The sequence below is a fragment of the Vespula pensylvanica genome, chromosome 1 (assembly GCF_014466175.1).
Source record: "Vespula pensylvanica isolate Volc-1 chromosome 1, ASM1446617v1, whole genome shotgun sequence".
NCBI lineage: Eukaryota > Metazoa > Arthropoda > Insecta > Hymenoptera > Vespidae > Vespula > Vespula pensylvanica.
The window spans coordinates 1366469-1388968 of record NC_057685.1 but is presented as its reverse complement, the minus strand read 5'-3'; the positions used below and the strand labels follow the sequence as shown (position 1 = coordinate 1388968).

The following is a 22500-nucleotide window of genomic DNA, read 5'->3' as shown; positions in this document are numbered from 1 at the left end:
TATCTTTTCCTTACTCCATGAATTTGAAGAACATTTACGTCATATTATCGTTATATAACATAGTATAGTCTACAAAATTGTTATTTCACATCCTGTATTATCGTTTGAAAGGTCGCACGAAGACCTCTTAAAAACAAGTATTCATTAATATTGAAGAGTTTCATAGCAAACCGAATTTCACATATTCTTCTTATTTATTTCTTTTCAGTCACTTTTTTGTCTTTTTTTTTTTCTCTCTTTTTTTTGCTCTTAGAATATTTTTTCGAGATAATCAAGTACAACAAAAATGTAAAGCTAACTTCTTTGTAGATGTACACGGTAACGAACGATATTTTAAAGAAAGAAAAAGAAAAAAAGAGATGATCAAGGCTATTATAGAAGGTCGTTGATTGTGGTCGCATCATGACGTCGCATCTTCTCTCGATTATTAATCGATAATATTTTGTATCTTATTTTCTTTTCTTTCAATCTTTTTCGTTTCTTTTTGTTTTTTTTTTTTGTCTTCTCCCTCTTCTTCTCTATATGAATTGAGCATTGAACACTCTTTAACATGTTACGATCGAAAAATAAAGTGTTCAAGGTCGTAAGGAAGATGATTTTTCAATATAAGATTTGCAAAACAGATTGAATGTAAACGTACAGTTAAGTATACTCTTTCGAACGATATTTACTGGTGCGTTTTCAATCGCGTCATTTGAAAATTACCGAAATTATATACAAATAGAATTCTCGTTCAACATTCTTATGAATAATTCTGATGAATGAATTCAGTGTAGAATTTACATTTTCAAACTGTACGACTTCATACATCGTATATATTTGTTAGTGTAGTTTAATACCGGCAGTTATGGAGACATAGTTTGGTTGAAGAAACAAATCGATCGAAATAATAGATTGTCTTAATACATATATTACATAATAAAGTCCGAACAGATTAATAAGAGTTTTATTATTTTTGGTGATCGTGTCAAATTATATTTATAAAAATGAATTTTTTACATATTACATATAAAAACTTCGTAGAAAACGTAGGTAAGTCGATCTGTTATGCAAGTATATTGTGAATCTTGATCTTGAAAAGAAAAGAAATGAACGATTTAATTTCAGATAAGCGTTTGACGTCATGGTTACTGGTTAATTCGTTGAGTATGGTACCAATGATCCTTGGAATTTACATCATATTACTATTAGGTGGTATGAAATATATGAAAAATAAAAAGGCGTATTCCTTGAAAACATTTATATACTGCTATAATATATTTCAAATTATAGCTAATAGTATTATAATATATATATACATAGATGGAGGATGGTATAGAGATATATTTATTTATTGTGTACCTTTTACGTATTCAACGGATCCCGCATCTATGAAGGTATTATAATATAATTTTATTTCACGAGATCTTTGGAATTACTTTTTCTTTTTCTTTTTCTTTTTTCTTTTTTTCTTTTTTCAAAGTAACGTATTAAAACATCTTTCGCAATTTCTAAGGATTTATTCATAACATAAATTATCGATCTTGTAAATAAATTGTTAAACGCTTAGATAGCATCTGGGATGTGGTGGACGTTGATTTTAAAAATTATCGATCTGATCGAAACGGAAATATTCGTGCTGCGAAAGAAAAATAATCAAATAACGTTTTTGCACGTGTATCACCATATATCAACGGTGTTGCTAATCTGGCTTGGTGTAAGATATTTCGCGGGAGGAATGGCTTGTTTCTTGCCGTTAGTAAATTGTAGCATACATGTTGTTATGTATACATATTATTTTCTATCATCGTTGGGTCCGAAAATGCAAAAGTTGATCCTCCCCTATAAGCCTATTCTTACTATTACTCAAATGGTAAGTTTCGTGGATTAATGATTTTCTTCCACTGTACAAATCGATTCTTTTTCGTTTGGTTTTTATTTTTATTTTTTTCAAGCATCAATACATACTGATTCATATTGCTGATTTAATTCTTATTGTAGGTACAATTTGTGGTACTGCTGTTACATCTCATTCAAGCATTTCTACCGAGTTGTAACGTGCCGAAATTACCAGTTTTTGTTACGTTTCTTGATATAATTATCAACTTTCTATTGTTTTATAACTTTTATCAGAAAAATTATAAGAATCCAAAAGTGAAGAGTAAATAAATAAAAGGAGGGATAAATACAATCGTATTTATATCATCTATTTAAATAAAAGAATTATATCGTTCGATAAGAATCTTTTATTGAAATGTGATATAATTCGTATATATATATATAAAAAAAAAAAACAAAGAAAAAAAGAAAGAAAAGAAAAAAAAAACGTTCGAATCTTTTTGTCTAAATTTTGATTTCAAGAAATTGAACTTAACTCGTTGATATTGAATGATACAAAGATCTACATTGTTTTTAAATCCTTACGTAATGTTGACTTTTAACTGATTTGAGTCATTTAAATACGATTGTATAAAGGAATAAATTACTTGTATTGGAAATTATTTAGTAACCTTTTATCAACCACTTTTTTCCGTTACACATTCTTTTCTATTATCAGATTTATGCTCTCTTTCTCTCTCTCTCTCTCTCTCTCTCTCTCTCTCTCTCTCTCTCTCTCTCTTTCTCTCTCTCGTCCTCTCTCTTCCTCTCTCTGTGTCCCTCTCTCTTTCTTTCTCTCTCTTTCTTACAATAATTACATTAAAATTTATAATTAAAACCTTGCGTATATTTATGAGAATAGGTTATTAGCAAAGTATATTATAAATAATAATTAATGGGGAGTATTGACATATATAAAATAATCATGAGACTTTAGACCGAGCAGAAAGCTAGAGTTCATTATTATTATTAAAGTTGTTGCAAGTATTATAATAATTACATCCATTAGGGTTTAATAAATATTTCGACTCTTACGGCGAGTGAATCAGTTGAAAAATGTCTATTAGTGAAAGAGTGTCTTGTTATATCGTAAAGAATTATGATTCGTTCATTTGTCAATTAGCTTTTAATCTCTTTACAATTATTTTCAATTATTTAATTGTACTGTGAGAATTGAATTGAGAAGTGATTAATTCCTTTTCTAACGACTGCATATTCCGGTTTAAAATGTACTTATTAAATAAAATGTTTCATTACATTGTAAGTTTTGATGGTAAGTGTCACAAATATCATCATGTTTACGTAACGAGTGAATTTTATAAAATATTCGATGACATTAGACATCTTTGAATAATTTTCCCGATCAATGATACCAAATAAGAATTCTGTTTTATTCTTATACGACATAACGTGTGAAATTTCAAAATGAAATAGATTAGATATTAGACATTGACAAAAGCAATTTAATTTTCAGACCCACGTATAAAAGACTGGATATTATTTAATTCGCCATATCCAATTGTTCTTATAATCTCTTCGTATCTTTATTTCGTTCTCGCTTGTGGTCCTCGATTTATGAAGGATAGAAAGCCATATTCTTTGAAAACGTTTATAAGATATTACAATATATTTCAAATCGTAATGAACAATTTCATTGTTTATAAATTACTAAAGGGAGGTTGGTTTACCAGAATTTCGATATATTGCGAACCAATTATCTACGGTACAGATCCCGCTCGTATGGAGGTATCACTTGATATTTATTTAATTTATTTAAAGCGTCTATCTAACTGAATTTATAGAAAATTTATAGAGGAAAAAAAAAAGAAGATTATGTATTTCATAGTCAATGTAATGGTGGACAATAAACATTTTTTTATTTTTTGTATGCAGTTGTTAGAAGGCAGCTGGTGGGCGTTGTTAACAAAACTTGTTGATTTAATAGAAACAGGAATTTTTGTTCTCCGAAAGAAAAATCGACAGATTTCATTTCTACATTTGTATCACCATGTCTCAACGGTGTTACTTGGTTGGATGTTTGGAAAATATTACGCCGATGGAATGGGTACATTTATACCATTAGTGAATTGTACCGTTCACGTAATAATGTACACCTATTATTTCCTCAGTACGTTTGGTCCAAATGTTCGAAAAGTTATTCATCGATATAAATTCTTACTTACCATCACTCAAATGGTGAGTGCTAGACAAATTAACAAATTCTTCGTTAAAACGAAACTTACGATCATCGGATGCCTGAACGTTTGAATAATTTTATCGATTTTTCAATTTAAACAGGTACAATTCGTAATATTGATTTGTCACGCCTCGCAAACGTTCTTACCGAGCTGTGATATGGATAAAATACCTCCTCTGATGATGATTATTAATCTTTTCATTAATTTCGCACTGTTTTATAATTTCTACGAGAAAAATTATTTAATTAAGAAAACTAAACAAAGTTAATGTAAATGTTAAATGTTTAAATATAAAATGTAACTTTTCGTTATTTATTACTTATATACTTCATAGAAATAAGCGTTAAGTCTCGTTAATAAGTGTCGCACAATTTAGAGGATACAGTTTTCGATCAGGTCGTAAATCTTTCAACGTGTATTTAATCTAAGCAACGTGAATTGAATATTGAGCGACGGATACAGAAGACATTGATCGATAGGATAAACTAGAGAAAGACGTAATCGATAAATAGTCTAGAAAATCGAACAAAACGGGAGAACAAGTTATTAAAAATACAAATTTCAAATTGTTTACCTTTTCAAGAAGTTGCTTATTAATTCAATAATAGCCCAACAGTGATCGATAAACAACGCGTTGCCATAGAACACAGTACGTTTCAATCGAATTTCCGATTTTATTGATTCTCGGATACAGACGTATTTAGTTTATTACCGTTTTCACGAACCGCGAAAAATAAATTTATTTACTAATTATCGGTTTCACAGAGAATATAGCCGAATACATACGAAATAAATAACAATTGTTGTGCCAATTTTTAATAACAATTCCGTGCGCTGTTAAAATAAAAGAGGACGAAAAATATCACTCCAAGCTAATAAAATGTTCGTGAACTCATAATTTTTGATCGATTTTTTCTATTGGCACGAAAAAGAAACGATATCTTAATGATTGTTAATTCGATTTCGAAGTACACGTCTAACAGTTCGCTTTAGTGATTATTATGCGCGTTAATAAAATAAACGAATTAATTATAAATATCTTAAAGTCGAATGTATTCTATTATTCACTGGTTGTAGGTGATTGGTTAATTCGCTTGACCTGGTCTACCAATCCGTTTCATGTACAACGAACAAAGTGGGAAAGAGATAGATAGATAGATAGATAGATAGAGAGAGAGAGAGAGAGAGAGAGAGAGAGAGAGAGAGAGAGAGAATAGTATTTTTTCAATTCCATTCGTTTATTATATTCGATAGTATCTTTAGCATTCAATGTTATTCATAGGAAGTAACGAATGATTTTGTAGTTACTGTTATTATATTATTCTCTCTCTTTTTCGCTCATATCGTAAGCAAAAAAAAAAAAAAGAGATAGAAACAGCATATTTTTTCATCGGTAATATGATCTTTTTTTTTTACATCCATTTTACACTTCCTGTTATGATGTTTTCAAATATCGAAATTATACATTATTTAAGTAAAACTAATTTGATCCTTTGTTTGACGCACAAAGTTCTAGAATCTTAAACGTTTGTTCTTAGAGTCCAGTATGGACAACTATAAAAGATTCATTTCATCTTAATGATTAAATTGATCAAGATAATGGATCGTAAACTATTCGTATTCTCTTTAGTTATCATTTGGTATTATTTATAAGACGAATTTTTTAGACATTAATGTTAGAATTTTATTAATCGATCTATTAGAATAAAATGAAGGTGTATCTTTGAAAATTTTTCGTGAATCGATCGGTAGATTTACGATTTATTTTTTAAACTCGCTTCTGCGGTCATGACCATCGATTGGTCTTCTCCGTTCCTTCAAAAAAAAAGTAAAAGAAAAAAAAAAAAAAAAGAAAAAGAAAAAGAAAAGAGAGAAAAAAATTCTTCAATATCATAATATTTTTTTAAATTCTAACAAATGGTATTATAGTATACATACATATGTATATATATTTTTTTAGATGAAGGATAGTACGAAGATATATTTATTTGTTACACGTCCGTTGAGTATTCTACGCAATTATCGTACGAACTATGAAAATATTATTATCTTATTCTTGAATATTTCTCGAATGTTTAAGAAGTGACGTGTTTTCTTTTTACGAATTACGTACATATGTAAAGACTTATTTAAAGTCAAATATGCAATCTCTCTCTCTCTCTCTCTCTCTCTCTCTTTCTTTCTTTGTCTGTCTCTCCTCCCCACCTGTCTTATTCTCCCTCTCTCCTTTTTTCTATCCCCACCGGAGTCACGATAAAATTTATAATTGAAATATACGTTACAGTTTTATAATTAGCATGGAAATAAGGAAGTAAAGAGTATAATAAAAATTGTGAATGGAAATATCTGTATTCGTAAAGTGTGTGCTTAAAACGCAAAAACTCTTAACGCAAAAAATTCTTAACAGTTTTTGATATCTGGTATGCAAAAATATTAACAAGTTATATTTTAAAACATTATAAAAAAAAAAAAAAGTAATTATGTCTCTAGTGGGTTTAACGAAGACTATTTCAGTAGAGAGAAGTCTTTCAAGCGAGACAGTTATTTTCTGCTTTTAACGTGCTCGATTCGTTCTCTTCGTTCAGTTCTTTATAATCTGTCTGACAGGCAATAGTTTCCTTTTGACTGTTCTCTTCGACTACACACACGGTCAAGATCTAAACGAAGGAGTGACTTTTTTCTTTTTTTATTTTGAAAATCTAAAATGGATCTATTAAATAAATTTTTTGATTATATCGTAGAATGTGGTAAGTAATATTAATAATACATTTATTATGGGGGAAAGATCGAAGATCATTTTGATTTATCATCTTGAAATAATTTCGTCGTTCGGTCGTGTACAAAGAAATATTTCTTTTTTATCTCGTTGATATACGATCGAAAAATTTCGGTGAAAGATTTCGAGATGTTAAAAAGAAAATAAAAAAAAAAAAAAGAAAAGAAAAGAGGATAAGGAAAGAACTATTTTACGAAGACGACTTAATTTTTAGATCCACGAATAAAAAATCGAATACTATTTAATTCGCCGTATCCAATTATTTCTATTCTACTTTTTTATCTTTTTTTTGTTCTTGTGTACGGTCCATGGTACATGAAGAATAAAATGCCGTACTCGTTAAAAACGTTCATGAGATACTACAATTTGTTTCAAATAATAGCGAACAGTTTGATCGTATATAAATTATTAATCGGTGGTGTAAACTTTAGAGGATTATCAATGAATTGCGATCCTCCTTCTTACAAGACAGATTTTGCTAGTATGGAGGTAAAACTTTAAATTTCTTTCAATAATTCATTTGATTCGAACTATAGAATAAAAGAAAAAAAACATTCAATATGCCATCGTAATAGAATTAACATTAATAATTATTTTTTTTCTATAGCTGGTAGAAGGTTGTTATTGGGTGCTATTAATAAAAGTGATCGATCTAATTGAAACAGGAATATTTGTGTTACGAAAGAAAACTAGGCAGATTTCTTTCTTGCATTTGTATCATCATATCTCAACGATGATGATCTGTTGGTTTTATGGAAGATATTACATCGATGAAAGAATTTCTTTTATACCTTTAGTGAATTGTATGGTTCACGTAATAATGTACATTTACTATTTTCTTAGTACACTAGGCCCAGATATGCACAAGATCATCAATCGATATAAATTTCTACTTACCATCATTCAAATGGTGAGTATACGATTTAGAAATTCTCATATTATAATGAAATTTCAATCGGATATACATACGTAACGGTTATTAAAATTATTCTCGATTCTTTTTTTTTTTTTTTTCTTCATTTGAACAGGTACAATTCCTAATAATATTGTTTTTCATCTGGAAGATGTCCTCAGCAAACTGTGATGTCGCTCAAAATGCTATTTACGTGATGTCTGTCAATATATCGATTAATTTGGTCTTGTTTTATAATTTTTATAAGCAAAATTATTTAATTAAAAATACGAAAAAGAATTAATTTAAATATGAAATGTTAATATCTATAATTTATTATTTTTATATGGAATAATCCATATGTTGATATAAAATATTATTTTCTATCGTGAACTCGATCCGTAGTGAGGGAAGATATAAAATATTTATTGATAGAATAAACTAGAGAGAGAGAGAGAGAGAGAGAAATTTAATATTGTAAGTGGAACAAAAGCGAAGAACAAAATATTACAAATAACGATTACTTAGTTACTTATCTCTTCCATAAATTGTATTAACTCATAAACGAGTTTTCGTCTGTCGAATGTGTTATAAATTATACATAGAATAACAATATAATTATATAAATTGAATTATATACAGATATATTTATTTTCGAATACGAAATTAATAAGTATATTAATTATTAATTATATTGAAATATATTTCTTATTTATTACTTATTTCGAATACGAATATTAATTTATTATAGTTTTCATGAAATACGAATAATTGGATACTTAATTAATTACAACTTTAAAAGAACAGAGAACATTCATCTAATATAAATAATTTTTGCATATTAAGTGGACACACACACACACACACACACACACAAATATATATCTACTATATATTGACACACACACTATATATATACACACACTCACACACACATAAAGAATTTAACTAAGATGTGGATGGAATATGATTATCGTTTTGATTGTTTTAACGATTCGAAGGAATCGATTTTATTACGATTTTTATTGATATTACGATACCGGTAAAGATTGAATAAATTTAAGAGAACGTATTATTATAAGTAGATATTTCGTTTTGGATTTTCTCGAAGATTTATCGATACGAAAGTTAACGAGTGGAGATCCTATCTTAAAACATCATTAGCTATATTTCGTAATTTATACATATATATATTTATCGTCCGATGTTTAACTACTTATGAAATATGTTGTTGAAATTCTTTCGTCTCATAGTGACAATGGTTATACTGGTAATATATCAAATAATATCGTGATTATAAATCAAAATTATGCCTATATACGAATGAATATATCTTGAGATTAAATCGGAATTGTGTACGTATGCGATCAAATGTTTGCACGAAATTGAATAAACATTTCCATTCATACGAGACTGAATCTTGAACGATTTTCTATACAGAGCCGTCTAATATTTTTTCTTCTCTCTCTCTCTCTCTCTCTCTCTCTCTCTCTCTCTCTCTCTCTCTTTCTCTCTCTCTCTCTCTCCATTCTTAATCAGACACGAGTATTCGACATATTTTGAAAATGAAATAAAGGATCTGGAAATGAGTACTAGTTGAATTCATGTAAATAGTATGAAGTAAGGAAAAGAAAGACGACGATTCTAAATTGTACATCTCAAATATGTTTAACGATTTTTTTTTTTTTTTTAAACGAGAACTAACGAAATATTGATAACTCAAAATGATATAATCAAGAAAAAGATTATTTCGATATAATACTACACTTTACGTTACGTTTACTTGGGATGTTACAATTCGATGTTACAATTAATTCAGGCGAATAATGTGTTTATTGCGTTTAATTATACGTATACAAATGCAGATAATAAAACAATGTTTAGAAATAGGTTTTTTTTTTTTTTTTTGAGATATTGAACGATCATATTCAAAATGATGATTACAATTTTTTCTCTGCTTTACACAAGCCGATATTATTACAGGATAAGAATTGACGAAAATTTATTCCATCAATTCGCTTCGTAAAAATGATAACTAAAAATGATTTTTTTCTTTCTATTCGTTCATTCATTCGTTCATTCATTCATTCATTCATTCATTCATTCATTCATTCATTCATTTATTTATTTATTTATTTATTTATATATATATATTTCTCTGTCTTAATTTGGAATTTATTTTTAATTTTCTTTCTGTTTTCTTATTTATTTTTCTTTTTTCATTTTTTTCCGAACGAAACAAATCGATTACGATGCAATTACGATTTAATTGTCGTGCTTTAGGATAGATTTATATATGACACGTGACTCAAATATCGAAATAAACGCGTGTATATGCAACGATTCAAACCAGAATTTAATAAACTAGACGTTTTTTATACGTTGATATTTTATAATCTTATTTATTTAAATCTCGATAAGTATATATTAAATCTCGATTTCTTTACAAGATCTCTTCTTTATAATCGCAATTGTTGATTTGAAAATTACGTTATGCATTTTTGATTTTCTTTATTTAGAATATTCCCTTTGAAGTATTTTATTTCAAATTCAAACGGAAATAAGAATTTTTCTGTACGTATATTACACGTTGTGTCGAGGTGAGTCGGAGATATCAGGTATCATTTTTAAACGTTATCATACATCATACATGAAGAACATTGGTTTATCGCATTGTCCTTAACATGAGAAAATTTTCACCTTAGAATGGAAATCATGTGTGTACTATTGTTTATTCGTTAAAGTTCCTTTTCTTTTAAAAGCAATTCATTTTCTATTGTTTCAATTTTTTTTCTTTCTTTTTTTTTCTTTTTTTTTTTTTTTTTAATTTTTCACATCCTCTCTTCGATCGCGATTGGATATATATTCGGAAGTACATAAGTTCATCCAAAAAGAGAAAATGTACGTTACTTGTTTTCGATCTTCCATAATAAAGTACTTCGAAAATCACGGACTAAATACAAGGTGCAACTATCGATATCGCGTACATAGAAAGAAATAAAATAAAATGTGAAAAATAATGAATAAAGTAGATGGGACATTTTGATAAATAAACGTACGTAACACAGTTATATGGATATTTATTAAATATTTTTCTTTTTTATTAAAAAAAAAATTATGACAAAGTCGACATCGATTAATCTTGTTTTATATACAATTATTTTGTAATAAGAAAGCTGATGCATTTTATATTCAAATCAGAAAGACATCAGTTAATCTATGAATAACTAATCTACTTTTTTGCCTTGATCTCTACGTCATTAAAGATCAAGGATTTATAATAAGAAGTGTCGGCGAATAAATTGAATAATTAATACTGGCTGAATAAAACCTGAATGATGTATTAAATGTGAGCAAAAAATAATATAAAACCTTATTAACAGAGTTACGAACATTTTTTATATTTGACTAATTTGGAAATTGATGGCCCATTTGTTTTCTCTCTCTCTCTCTCTCTTCTTTTTTTTTTTCAAGCTTCAGTTCAGCATCATCGATATTCGACGAAAAAAAAAAAAAAAGATTATCTATCGAAGTAGATATATTTAGTACAATCATTCATAGAATTAAAAAATAATCTTACATTTTTGTAAAAAAAAAAAAAAAAAAAAAAAGAAAAAGAAAAAAAAAGGAAAGAAAAATGTTTCCCACACAAAATATCGATGTCAACCAAACTGTACCGATGAGATGAACCATGATTCAAAATGTCGTGATACAAACAGAGAAAAAAAAAGAAAAAGATGTTGAACATAACAGGAAGAAAAGAATTTATTTCCTTTGCTCGCATAAAACTTCTCTAGAGAGATCAAATAAATTCAAAAATGTTGAATGTTCTTCGTGAAATCACTTATCACGTCTAACACATCAAATCCAATCGTCTTGTTTCGACGTACAACCGTACTGTTCTCTTAAATCCGACGCATTCGCCATTATCTTCTTCTTCTTCTTCTTCTTCTTCTTCTTCTTCTTCTTCTTCTTCTTCAAAACTTTCTTCAGACTCTTGAACTACAAAATCTGAAAAATTTTCATCCGGAGATGTATCTTCCGTAAGGGAAATGTTTACGTTCGAGTTTGTTCCAAACTTTTAACACGGTCTTCTTACTTTTTTGTCGTCTGAAACGTTTTCTACGTTTTTTTAATTTATTGAACTATGCTTAATCACGTATTTAAGATTGAATTAATTTTATTCGCCATTGCGTTTGATCTTTTTATTGTGGGAGTTTTTTTTATTAATTTCTTACGAAGAAACAGGTGAGACTGGTTCTGATTTTTTTATTTTTTTTAAATAATTATGTAAGACGCACAGCTGTTGTTCTGGTTCTTGTTTTTCATTTGAGAAATTCATAATATACATAAGTGCATAATATACTTAGATCATTAAAAATAATTAATATAAGAAATAAAAATCTATTGTATAATCTTCGTGAACGATCGGGTTTACGTCGTAAATACTGTAAATAATGTATAATTTTACGATGAATTTTTCTTAAAAAAAAAATCCTGAGAATCAAAAAGTGATGATTCATCGTGTTTTTTCAATAAAATTACAATGATATTAAACCATTCTATTCATGAAAAGTCATTATTTTTTAATAAATTCATAACAAATTATGATTTAACAAAAATTATCCAGATCGTTTTTAATAGTATTTAATTTAAAATATCACAAATAATTTATTTAATTTTTAATTGAAAAAAAAAAGAAAGGAGAACAGACAAAAAGTAAAAATATAAAAAATATTTTTTAATGAATATTATTAAAAAATTGATAATCTGTTTCATATTTACAAAATTTGAGATCGGGTCGTCTAACTCTCAGAGCTGTAATATCCGCAATTATACTGTATCCAAAAAAGAAAAAAATATCTGTGTAATCTAAACTCCAGTTTGCTGGATTTAATCACATCAAATATATATGATTCTACAAATGTTTCATAACATTTCAAATTTAACGAATAGAATATTCGATGAATCGCGAATAAGAATATTAAAACGAGTTTACTTGTTGAAATATAATGGTACAATATAATGATGAAGGAATTAAATAAATACATTAGAAATGAACTTTTCATTCTCCCTATATATATATATATATATATATATATATATATATATATATATATATATATATATATATCGTTTTTTCTTACAATGATAACAAGTATTTGACTAAAATATTAGTTTCATATTAGAAGTTAATTATATAATAAACATCTAAAAGGTATATTCTGATTAGTAATTATAAATCTGATTAATAATAAATGATTTAAACTGATTATAAATGACATACAAATACATAGAATGTCTCCACGTTTATAATTCATAGCATTGTCTTACAAAATTTTATTCATGCATATTAAATGAAAATAGTTTGCAGTGGAGCAAGGTTTTATAAAATAGTTTTTAATTTCATTCCTTTCAAAAGCGTTTGCTTCGTTACAGTGTTCACTTCCTTTTAATTATTCCGACAGATAAGTGACTTCTTATTACAGTTGTCTTGAACTACGTACTAAGATTGAATAGAGTGGTGAATTTTTTGCTCAGTCTAAAATGGAACTATTGAGTAAATCCTTTAATTTTATATTTTCAATCGGAGGTAAACAATATCACTATTTTTACGTAAAGAAAAGTGCGAGGTTCCAAAAATCGACGCATTTATCATTCTCGATTCATTTTATTAATTAATGAAATTAATGAAGCATTCGTTTAACTTTTTTCTTTAACTAATTTTCAGATCCACGAGTCAAAGATAATATATTATTTAAACCATCGGTAATCGGTTCTATTCTTTTTTCATATCTTTATTTCGTCCTTGTATGTGGTCCGCGATTTATGAGAAATAGGCAGCCGTATTCGTTAAAGACGTTTATAAGATATTACGATGTATTACAAATCGTGTTGAACATTCTTATTGTGTATAAATTCATAAAGGGTGGTTGGTTTACCACGATTTCGATATATTGCGAACCTGCAATTATAGGTACAGATCCTGTTAATATGGAGGTAACACTTGAGATTTATTCAAGCATCTATATGTTTTATTAATTGCATAGAAAATATAATGTGCAATAACAATATAATGTTGGATAACAAGTATTTTTGTGTGTAGTTGTTTTATGGCGGCTGTTGGGCATACGTCTTAAAATTTATCGACTTAATAGAAACAGGAATATTTGTACTCCGAAAGAAAAATAACCAAATTTCATTTCTACATTTGTATCATCATATTTCGACTATATTAATTGGTGGGATTGTTGCAAAACACTACGCCATTAAAATGGGTACTTTTATACCATTAGTGAATTGTTGCGTTCACGTAATAATGTACAGCTATTATTTTCTTAGTACATGTGGTCCAAGTGTCCAGAAGATTATTCATCGTTATAAATTCTTACTTACCGTTACTCAAATGGTGAGTTATGATTAGCATCAGAAATTCTCATTAAAATGAAAGTTAAATAAGATAACGAGCCTGTTGATAATATTGTCGAATTTTTTTCATTTAAACAGGTACAATTCGTAATATTGATTTGTCACGCCTCGCAATCGTTATCACCGAACTGTGATATGGATAATACTCCTGGTGTTATAATGATTATTAATCTCTTGATTAATTTCATTTTATTCTATGATTTCTACAAGAAAACCTATGTGGTTAAACAAGCGAAGCAGAGTTAATGTAAAAATGCAATATCTACGTACGTAAGATTCGCTTTTTACTACTTATTACTTTTATTATATGTAAATTTAATGTTTGGATAATTAACTAATGTAAAAATTAATAAATGCGTAAGATGGTTTATTACTTCAGTCCGATACTGGGATATATGAAAAATGAAATCCTTAAATGGAATAATTATACTATTTATTGAAAATTTGTATGCAATGCGATAGAAGTCTATAAGTATATTTGCGAATACGAAAAGAATTACCTGATAAATAGTCAATATTAAATTTGAATAAAATTAAATGCCCGTAAAATCTGTGATTTTATAATTTTGCATAATGTCTTTTTATGTACGGTTTTATAGGGATGTAAAATATCACCGATAAGAACTGTTTGTTTATGTTTTTTTAATCTCTTACTTCCACATATTCTCTCTCTCTCTCTCTCTCTCTCTCTCTCCCTCTCTCCCTCTCTCTCTCTTTCTCTTTCTCTCTCGTTCATGATTTACTTTGCGAACAAAGTACACAGTCAACATAACGGACTCCGGAATTTTCATTCGTCGAGAATGCATTTGTTTCGTATACATCCTTTTTTTTTTGATCTCTCATTATCTTAAAATTACCGAGATTGTACAAGAGTGCTAATGATTCTTTTCTCCGTTCGAATGCAAATATATTTTTTATTTTCTTATGAATAGTTATAATGCAGTAAATTATTAAAATTAACATATTCAACCTATAAAAGTTATTGCGACAGATATGTTTATTATTGTAGTCTAATGCTGGCAGTCGTCGAAGAGACTTGTAAAGATCAAATCAATTAAAATAATCCGTATAGATAACGATAACTCAAAATTGTATTCCGTGTAAATCATCGTAAAGTGTTGATATTCTCCAATGGTGATCGTGTAGTATCGTTAGAAAAATGAGTTTGTTAGGTAACATGTACAACGAGTTTGTGGAAAACGTTGGTAAGTCTATAAAAAATTATAGTAAAATTATAGTAAAAAATAAATATATCGAGGAATGTTGCGTGAATCGATTGAAAAGAAGAGATAACAGAAGAGAGAACAAATTTAACGATTTATTTTTCAGACTCGCGGGTGAAATTATTGCCACTTGTTGGTACTTCCTTCGCAGTACCAACTATCATTGCAGTTTATTTCCTAGTTATATATTTTGGACCCATTTATATGAATGACAGACCGGCTTATTCCTTGAAAAGATTTATTCAGTTTTATAACATCTTTCAAATTCTGGCTAATAGTATTATAATATATATGTATATAGATGGTGGATGGTATAAAGATGTATTTATTTATTGTGTACCCATTACGTATTCTACGGATGCCGGTTCTATGAAGGTATTATAATATAATCTTATTCTTCTAAAAGATCTTTTGAATTGTTTGCAAAGTGACGTATTAAATATATATGATCCAAAGAGATACGGAAGATTTATTTAAGAACGATCATCAATCAGTTAAGTAAATTTTTATACTTAGATAATCAATGCGTTTTGGTGGACGATGGTATTAAAACTTTTTGATTTCATCGAAACGGGAATATTCGTGCTACGAAAGAAACATCGTCAAATATCGTTTTTCCACGTGTATCATCATACAACAACGGCCTTGATCTCCTGGCTGACTATGAGGTATTACGTGGGAGGAATGATTTCTTTCGAACCGGTAGTAAATTGCAGCGTACACGTCATTATGTATGTGTATTATTTTCTATCATCGTTGGGTCCAAAAATGCAAAAGTTGATCCTACCGTATAAACACATTCTTACTATTATTCAAATGGTTAGTTACGAGCTTTATAGAAAATATAGCAAATATCGATACTTCATTATTTTCTCCTTTAAATGCATATCCTAACAATTTGATTCTTTTGTTAGATACAATTAGTGATATTGATGTTACATGTCATCCAAGCTCTTCTGCCGTTTTGCAACATGCCAAAATTACCATCGTTTGTTATACTTCTTGATATCGTTATAAATCTCTTCTTCTTCTATAACTTTTACAAGAAGGCGTATCAGAAATCGAAAATGAAGAATAAATAGGAGTATAGATCAGCCGTAAAATAGTATTTGTAAATGGAGAAAATAAAGATCGTATTAATGCAGAATTTTTGAGGAATAATTTATTTCAATAAAATAATTGTATAATTTATTAAAAATCTGTGTAAAAAAAAAAAACCTATGTTGATGCGTCAAGAAATGTTCGAATCTAGAGAGAAGGTATGTAAACAAATGTCAATGCCAGCTGAATGAAACTAAATGAGAGAATGTACATTTTTATTATTTTAGACGTTTTCCTTTTAACGAATTTAAAAATCTTAAATATGCTTGTATAGAAAATTAAAGTAATCGCGATGTAATTCTTTACCTCTTGCCGTTACATATTTTCTTGTATTATTCGATTTATGCCCTTTTCCCTCTCTTTATCTCTATCTCACACACACACACACACACACACACACACTCTCTCTCCCACTCTCTCAACCATTTTTTTTTACGATGATTAAAAACATTTGACTAAAAAATTGGATTCGTAACAGGAGTTGATTTCATAATAGAAAATTACAAATTATATTCCGATGAATAATGAATGAATTCATTTCAATACATAAATAACATAGGAGGTGGGCGAGGTTCAATAGATTATTTTTTATTTTTATTCGTTGCAAAAGCATTCGTTACAGTGTTCACTTCCTTTTAACTACTCCGACAGACAAGTGATTCCTTATTATATTTGTTTTGAACTACGTACTAAGATTGAATAGAGTGGTGAATTTTTTGCTCAGTCTAAAATGGAACTATTGAGTAAATCCTTTAATTTTATATTTTCAATCGGAGGTAAACAATATCACTATTTTTACGTAAAGAAAAATGTGACGTTTCAAAAATCGAGGAATCTTCGAAAAATCAACGTATCATTCTTGATTCATTCTATCGATTAATGGACATTAACGAAGCATTCGTTTAACTTTTTTCTTTAATTAATTTTCAGATCCACGAATCAAAGATTCGATATTATTTAATCCATCGGTGGTCATCTCTCTTCTCTTTTCATATCTCTATTTCGTTTTCGTTTGTGGTCCGCGATTTATGAAAAATAAGCAACCGTTTTCGTTGAAAACATTTATAAGATGTTACGATATTTTTCAAATCGTAGTGAACAGTTTTATTGTGTATAAACTCATAAAGGGCGGTTGGTTTACCAAGTTGTCGATATTTTGCGAACCTATCGTTTATAATACAGATCCTGCTAATATGGAGGTATCACGTGATATTTATTTTAAGTATTCAATTATTCTAATCCATATAAAAAATTTAGTATAATCATGTAATAATGAACAATAATAATATAATGATGGATAACTTTTTTTTTGCGTAGCTGTTGAATGCCTGCTGGTGGGCCTGCTTAACAAAATTTATTGATCTAATAGAAACAGGAATATTTGTACTCCGAAAGAAGGATAGCCAAATTTCATTTCTGCATTTGTACCACCATATTTCGACTGTATTAATTAGTTGGATTTTTGGAAAACACTACGCCGCTGGAATGGCTACTTTTTTACCATTAGTGAATTGCAGTATTCACGTAATAATGTACACTTATTATTTTCTTAGTACATGTGGTCCAAGTTTCCAGAAGATTATTCATCGTTATAAATTTTTACTTACCATTACTCAAATGGTGAGTTATGATTAGTATCAGAAATTCTCATCAAAATAAAACTTAACCGAGCATAATATTGTCGAATTTTTTATTTAAACAGGTACAATTCGTAATATTGATTTGCTACGCCTTGCAATCGTTCTCACCAAACTGTAATATAGATTATATTCCTAGTATTATAATGATTATTAATCTCTTGATTAATTTCGTTTTATTCTATGATTTCTACAAGAAAACCTATGTGGTTAAACAAGCGAAGCAGAGTTAATGTAAAAATGCCAAATCTACATAAGCTTCACTTTTTACTATTTATTACTTTTAATTTAATTACTTTTAACTAATATAAAAATTAATAAACGCGTAAGATGATTTATTACTTCAGTCTAATATTGAGAGATATGAAAAAGCAAGTTCTTAAATGGAATAATATACTATTTATTGAAAATGTCTGTACAGTGCGATAGAAGTGTATCAGGATATTTTCGAATACGGACAGAATTACTTGGTACGTAGTCAATATTAAATTTGAATGAAATCAAATGGTCGTAAGATCTATGGTTTTATATTTTCGCATAATTTCTTTTTATATACACTTTTGTGTGGAAGTAAAATATGAGCAATAAAAATTTTGTGTATGTTATTTTTAACTTCTTATCTCCTGAAATTATCACTCGTATTATTCGATCTTTACTCTCTCATTCTCTTCCTCTCTCTCTCTCTCTCTCTCTCTCTCTCTCTCTCTCTCTCTCTCTCTCTCTCTCTCTCTCTCTCTCTCTCTTTTTCTGTTACATGTAATGATTATATTACACTTTATAGTTGAAACGCTGAAACCTTGACTATTTTATCGAAATAGACCTTTACCGATTTAATTATACTTAATAATGAGTTGGAATATTCAGTGGAATGATTTGAATAATCCGACTTCTAAAAATTTCTACTTCATCATACGTATTGTTTGTTGTTCGTTGTTTTCAATTTTAGTTATACGTGTTAAATAAACATGACTTTCGTAATGAAGTCGATCGACGTGTTGTTAGGTCGAGATCGTTTCCATTCCTTGTAAAAGCGTTTAATTCGTTACATTTTTCAGTTTATTCAAATCTCTTCAACAGGTAATGCATTTCTTATTAAAAATCTTTTTAACTAGAGGAAATTGAAAGAAAAAGTGACTATTGTTTTATGTCTGTCATTTTTATTCATTCCAAAGTATATCTATTGAATAAATCGTAAAATTTAATTACGTTATGTCAGTCGGAGATAAACGATATCGCTATGTTGACCTCAAGAAAAATGAAATTTTTCAAAAATCAACGGATTTATCAATTTTGATTCATTTTATCGATTAGTAACATTAATGAAGCGTTCTTTTAACTTTAAAATATATCCAATAAAAATCTAACCAAAGGGAATTAAAGATTAATATGGATAATTGTCAAAATCAATTTATTTTCAAATTCACGACTCAAAGATAACGTATTATTTAAACCATCGATAGTCGGTTCTATTCTTTTTTCATATCTTTATTTCGTTTTTGTTTGTGCTCCGCGATTTATGAGATATAGGTCGCTGTATTCGTTAAAGACGTTTGCAAGATATTACGATGTATTTCAAATCGTGTTGAACAGTTTTATTGTGCGGTTTATTCACAACGATTTCGATATATTACGAAACTGCAAGGATAAGTACAAATCCTGTTAGTATGGAGGTAACACTTGAGATTTATTTCAAGCGATTTATTTCAAACATATATTTATTTTAATATATAGAAAATAAAATGATGTGCAATAGTAATATAATGATGGGTAACAAGTGTTTTTTTGTTTAGTTGTTTTACAGCAGTTATTCGACGTACTTCTTAAAATTTATTGACTTAATAGAAACAGGAATATTTGTACTCCGAAAGAATGATCGTCAAATTCTATTTCTACACCTGTACCATCATGTTTCAACGTGTGTAATAATAATTAATTGGATTTATGAAAAACACTACACCATTGATATGATTACTTTTCTATCATTAGTGAATTGTAATGTTCACGTAATAATGTACAGTTATTATTTTCTTAGTAAATATGGTGCAAGTGTGAAAAAGGTTATTCATCTATATAAATTCTTATTTATTCTTATACTCAAATAAGTCTTACTGAATGTGAGTATCAGAAATTCTTATTTAAATTATTTAAATTTAATTAATTTATTAATTTATTTATTTATTTATTTAAATTAAATTAAAATGAAATTCAAATAGGATACTGAACTTATAGATAATATTGTTGATTTTTTAATCTAAACAGGTAAAATTCATAATATTGATTTGTCACTGTTTGCAATCGTTATCACCGAACTGTTATGTAACTAAAATTCATGGTTTTACAATGATTATTAATCTATTGATTAATTTCTTTTTATACTATAATTTCTACAAAAAAATTTCTAAAAAAGAAACCTATGTGGCTAAAGACATATCTCTCTCTCTCTCTCTCTCTCTCCCTCTCCTCCTCCCCCCCCCCTCTCTCTCTCTGTCTGTCTTTCTCTTGCATATAATGATTACATTATAATATACAGCTGAAAAGCTAAAATCTTGATTATCTTATTAATATAGACTTCTACAGACTTAATTCTACGTAATAACTAATAGGAATATTCATTTACTGACAAGACTCAAGTACATTTATACTCTTTTCGAGGCATTATTTCATTATTCTTAGTATTGTCTACAATGTAAACCATCATAGACATTTATATATGCATACGGAATAAAAATTATGACTGCAATTGAGTTTACATAAGCTATATTAGAGTATAATCATGTTCATTCGTTGCAAAAGAGGTTAGTACAATACTTTTGTTCAGTACCTTTTGATCTGTCGAACAGATAGTGTATTCCTTGTTACAGAACTCGTAACTGAGAATTGAATTGAGCAGTCCGCTATTTCCACAGTCTAAAATGGAAGTACTCAATAAACTGTTTTATTTTATCTTTACAGTCGGAGATAACTAAAACTACGTTTACATAAAGAAAAGTGGAATGTTTAAAAAATCAACGCATTTATCATTCTTGATTCATTTCATCGATTAATGACCTTAATGAAGCATTCTTTTAATTTAAAAAAAAAAAAAAAATCCAATAAAAATTTAACCGTAGGGGATTAGGGATTAAAATGAATAATTGTCAAAAATAATTTATTTTCAGATCCACGAGTCAAAGATTGGATATTATATAATCCATCGATGGTCATTTCTCTTCTCTTTTCATATCTCTATTTCGTTCTCGTTTGTGGACCGCGATTTATGAAAAATAAGCAACCATTTTCGTTGAAAACATTTATAAGATGTTACGATATTTTTCAAATCGTAGCGAACAGTTTTATTGTGCATAAATTCATAAAGGGCGGTTGGTTTACCAAGTTATCGATATTTTGCGAACCTATCGTTTATAGTACAGATCCTGCTAATATGGAGGTATCACGTGCTATTTATTTTAAGTATTCATTTATTCTACTCCATATAAAAAATTTAGTATAATAATGTAATAATGAACAATAATAATATAATGATGGATAATAAAGGTTTTTTTGCGTAGCTGTTGACTACTTAGTATACTACTTGTATTGACTTACTTTAATTTAGCTGGTGGGCCTACTTAACAAAATTTATTGATCTAATAAGAACAGGAATATTTGTACTCCGAAGGAAGGATAGCCAAATTTCAATTCTACATTTGTACCACCATATTTCGACTGTAATAATTAGTTGAACTTTTGGAATAATTACTTTTATACCATTAGTGAATTGCAGTGTTCACGTAATAATGTACACCTATTATTTTCTTAGTACATGTGGTTCAAGTGTCCAGAAGATTATTCATCGTTATAAATTCTTACTTACCGTTACTCAAATGATGAATTATGATTAGCATCAGAAATTCTCGTTAAAATGAAAGTTAAATAAGATAACGAGCCTGTTGATAATATTGTCGAATTTTTTTCATTTAAACAGGTACAATTCGTAATATTGATTTGTCACGTCTCGCAATCGTTATCACCAAACTGTGATATAGATTATACTCCTGGTATTGTAATGATTATTAATCTCTCGACTAATCTCATTTTATTCGTTAATTTCTATAAAGAAACCTATATGATTAAAGAAACGAAGCAGAGTTAATGTAAATATGGAAAATCTTTATACGTAAAATTTTACTTTCTATTGTTTATCACTTGTATTATGCATAATTATGACGGCTTGTTGACTAATTTAGAATAAAAGCTTTCATTTCACACACTTATTAATTTAACTTAATATTGGAAAGTATGAAAAATGATGTCTTTAAACAAACGAATTTTCTCGTGTATTATTTGATTTTTGCTCTCTCTCTCTCTCTCTCTCTCTCTCCCTCTCTCCCTCTCTCTCTCTCTCTCT

The 22500-nt window shown here is 28.2% G+C and overlaps 7 protein-coding genes and 1 long non-coding RNA gene across 8 annotated transcripts in view; 7 read left to right on the top strand and 1 right to left on the bottom strand.

Annotated features, from left to right (window-relative positions):
• The first annotated feature begins 846 nt into the window (after positions 1-846).
• Positions 847-2484, top strand: LOC122630500 (elongation of very long chain fatty acids protein 7-like). The gene is made up of 4 exons (XM_043815049.1): positions 847-1032; positions 1108-1376; positions 1550-1852; positions 1981-2484. Exons 1-4 carry the CDS (start codon positions 987-989, stop codon positions 2146-2148), a joined length of 786 nt encoding a protein of 261 aa, XP_043670984.1. The 5' UTR covers positions 847-986; the 3' UTR covers positions 2149-2484.
• A 162-nt stretch (positions 2485-2646) lies between these two features.
• On the top strand, positions 2647-4392 carry LOC122630491 (elongation of very long chain fatty acids protein 1-like). Its single transcript, XM_043815039.1, has 4 exons — positions 2647-3130; positions 3332-3603; positions 3751-4053; positions 4156-4392. Exons 1-4 carry the CDS (start codon positions 3085-3087, stop codon positions 4321-4323), a joined length of 789 nt encoding a protein of 262 aa, XP_043670974.1. The 5' UTR covers positions 2647-3084; the 3' UTR covers positions 4324-4392.
• LOC122630576 lies at positions 3932-4524 on the bottom strand. Its single transcript, XR_006327521.1, has 3 exons — positions 4383-4524; positions 4202-4280; positions 3932-4060 (listed from the first exon to the last, which is right to left on the bottom strand). It is a non-coding gene; the product is annotated as an uncharacterized LOC122630576 (long non-coding RNA).
• Positions 4525-6461: 1937 nt separating this feature from the next.
• Positions 6462-8355, top strand: LOC122630488 (elongation of very long chain fatty acids protein AAEL008004-like). Its single transcript, XM_043815025.1, has 4 exons — positions 6462-6802; positions 7046-7320; positions 7439-7741; positions 7860-8355. The coding sequence occupies exons 1-4, from the start codon at positions 6760-6762 to the stop codon at positions 8025-8027; spliced, it is 789 nt and encodes a 262-aa protein (XP_043670960.1). The 5' UTR covers positions 6462-6759; the 3' UTR covers positions 8028-8355.
• Positions 8356-13096: 4741 nt separating this feature from the next.
• On the top strand, positions 13097-16524 carry LOC122632395 (elongation of very long chain fatty acids protein 4-like). The gene is made up of 7 exons (XM_043819123.1): positions 13097-13316; positions 13455-13723; positions 13830-14132; positions 14231-14395; positions 15457-15750; positions 15892-16194; positions 16290-16524. Exons 1-7 carry the CDS (start codon positions 13271-13273, stop codon positions 16455-16457), a joined length of 1548 nt encoding a protein of 515 aa, XP_043675058.1. The 5' UTR covers positions 13097-13270; the 3' UTR covers positions 16458-16524.
• A 573-nt stretch (positions 16525-17097) lies between these two features.
• On the top strand, positions 17098-18718 carry LOC122630507 (elongation of very long chain fatty acids protein AAEL008004-like). Its single transcript, XM_043815062.1, has 4 exons — positions 17098-17252; positions 17407-17675; positions 17794-18096; positions 18179-18718. Exons 1-4 carry the CDS (start codon positions 17207-17209, stop codon positions 18344-18346), a joined length of 786 nt encoding a protein of 261 aa, XP_043670997.1. The 5' UTR covers positions 17098-17206; the 3' UTR covers positions 18347-18718.
• On the top strand, positions 18523-20994 carry LOC122632389 (elongation of very long chain fatty acids protein F-like). The gene is made up of 4 exons (XM_043819108.1): positions 18523-18583; positions 19547-19710; positions 19904-20159; positions 20975-20994. Exons 1-4 carry the CDS (start codon positions 18523-18525, stop codon positions 20992-20994), a joined length of 501 nt encoding a protein of 166 aa, XP_043675043.1.
• Positions 20995-21279: 285 nt separating this feature from the next.
• Positions 21280-22500, top strand: part of LOC122630513 (elongation of very long chain fatty acids protein 1-like) — a 3551-nt gene continuing 2330 nt past the window's right edge. Inside the window, exon 1 of the mRNA XM_043815084.1 lies at positions 21280-21540. Coding sequence (XP_043671019.1) covers positions 21310-21540 — 231 coding nt within the window. The 5' untranslated portion in view covers positions 21280-21309. The remainder of the gene's footprint in view (positions 21541-22500) is intronic.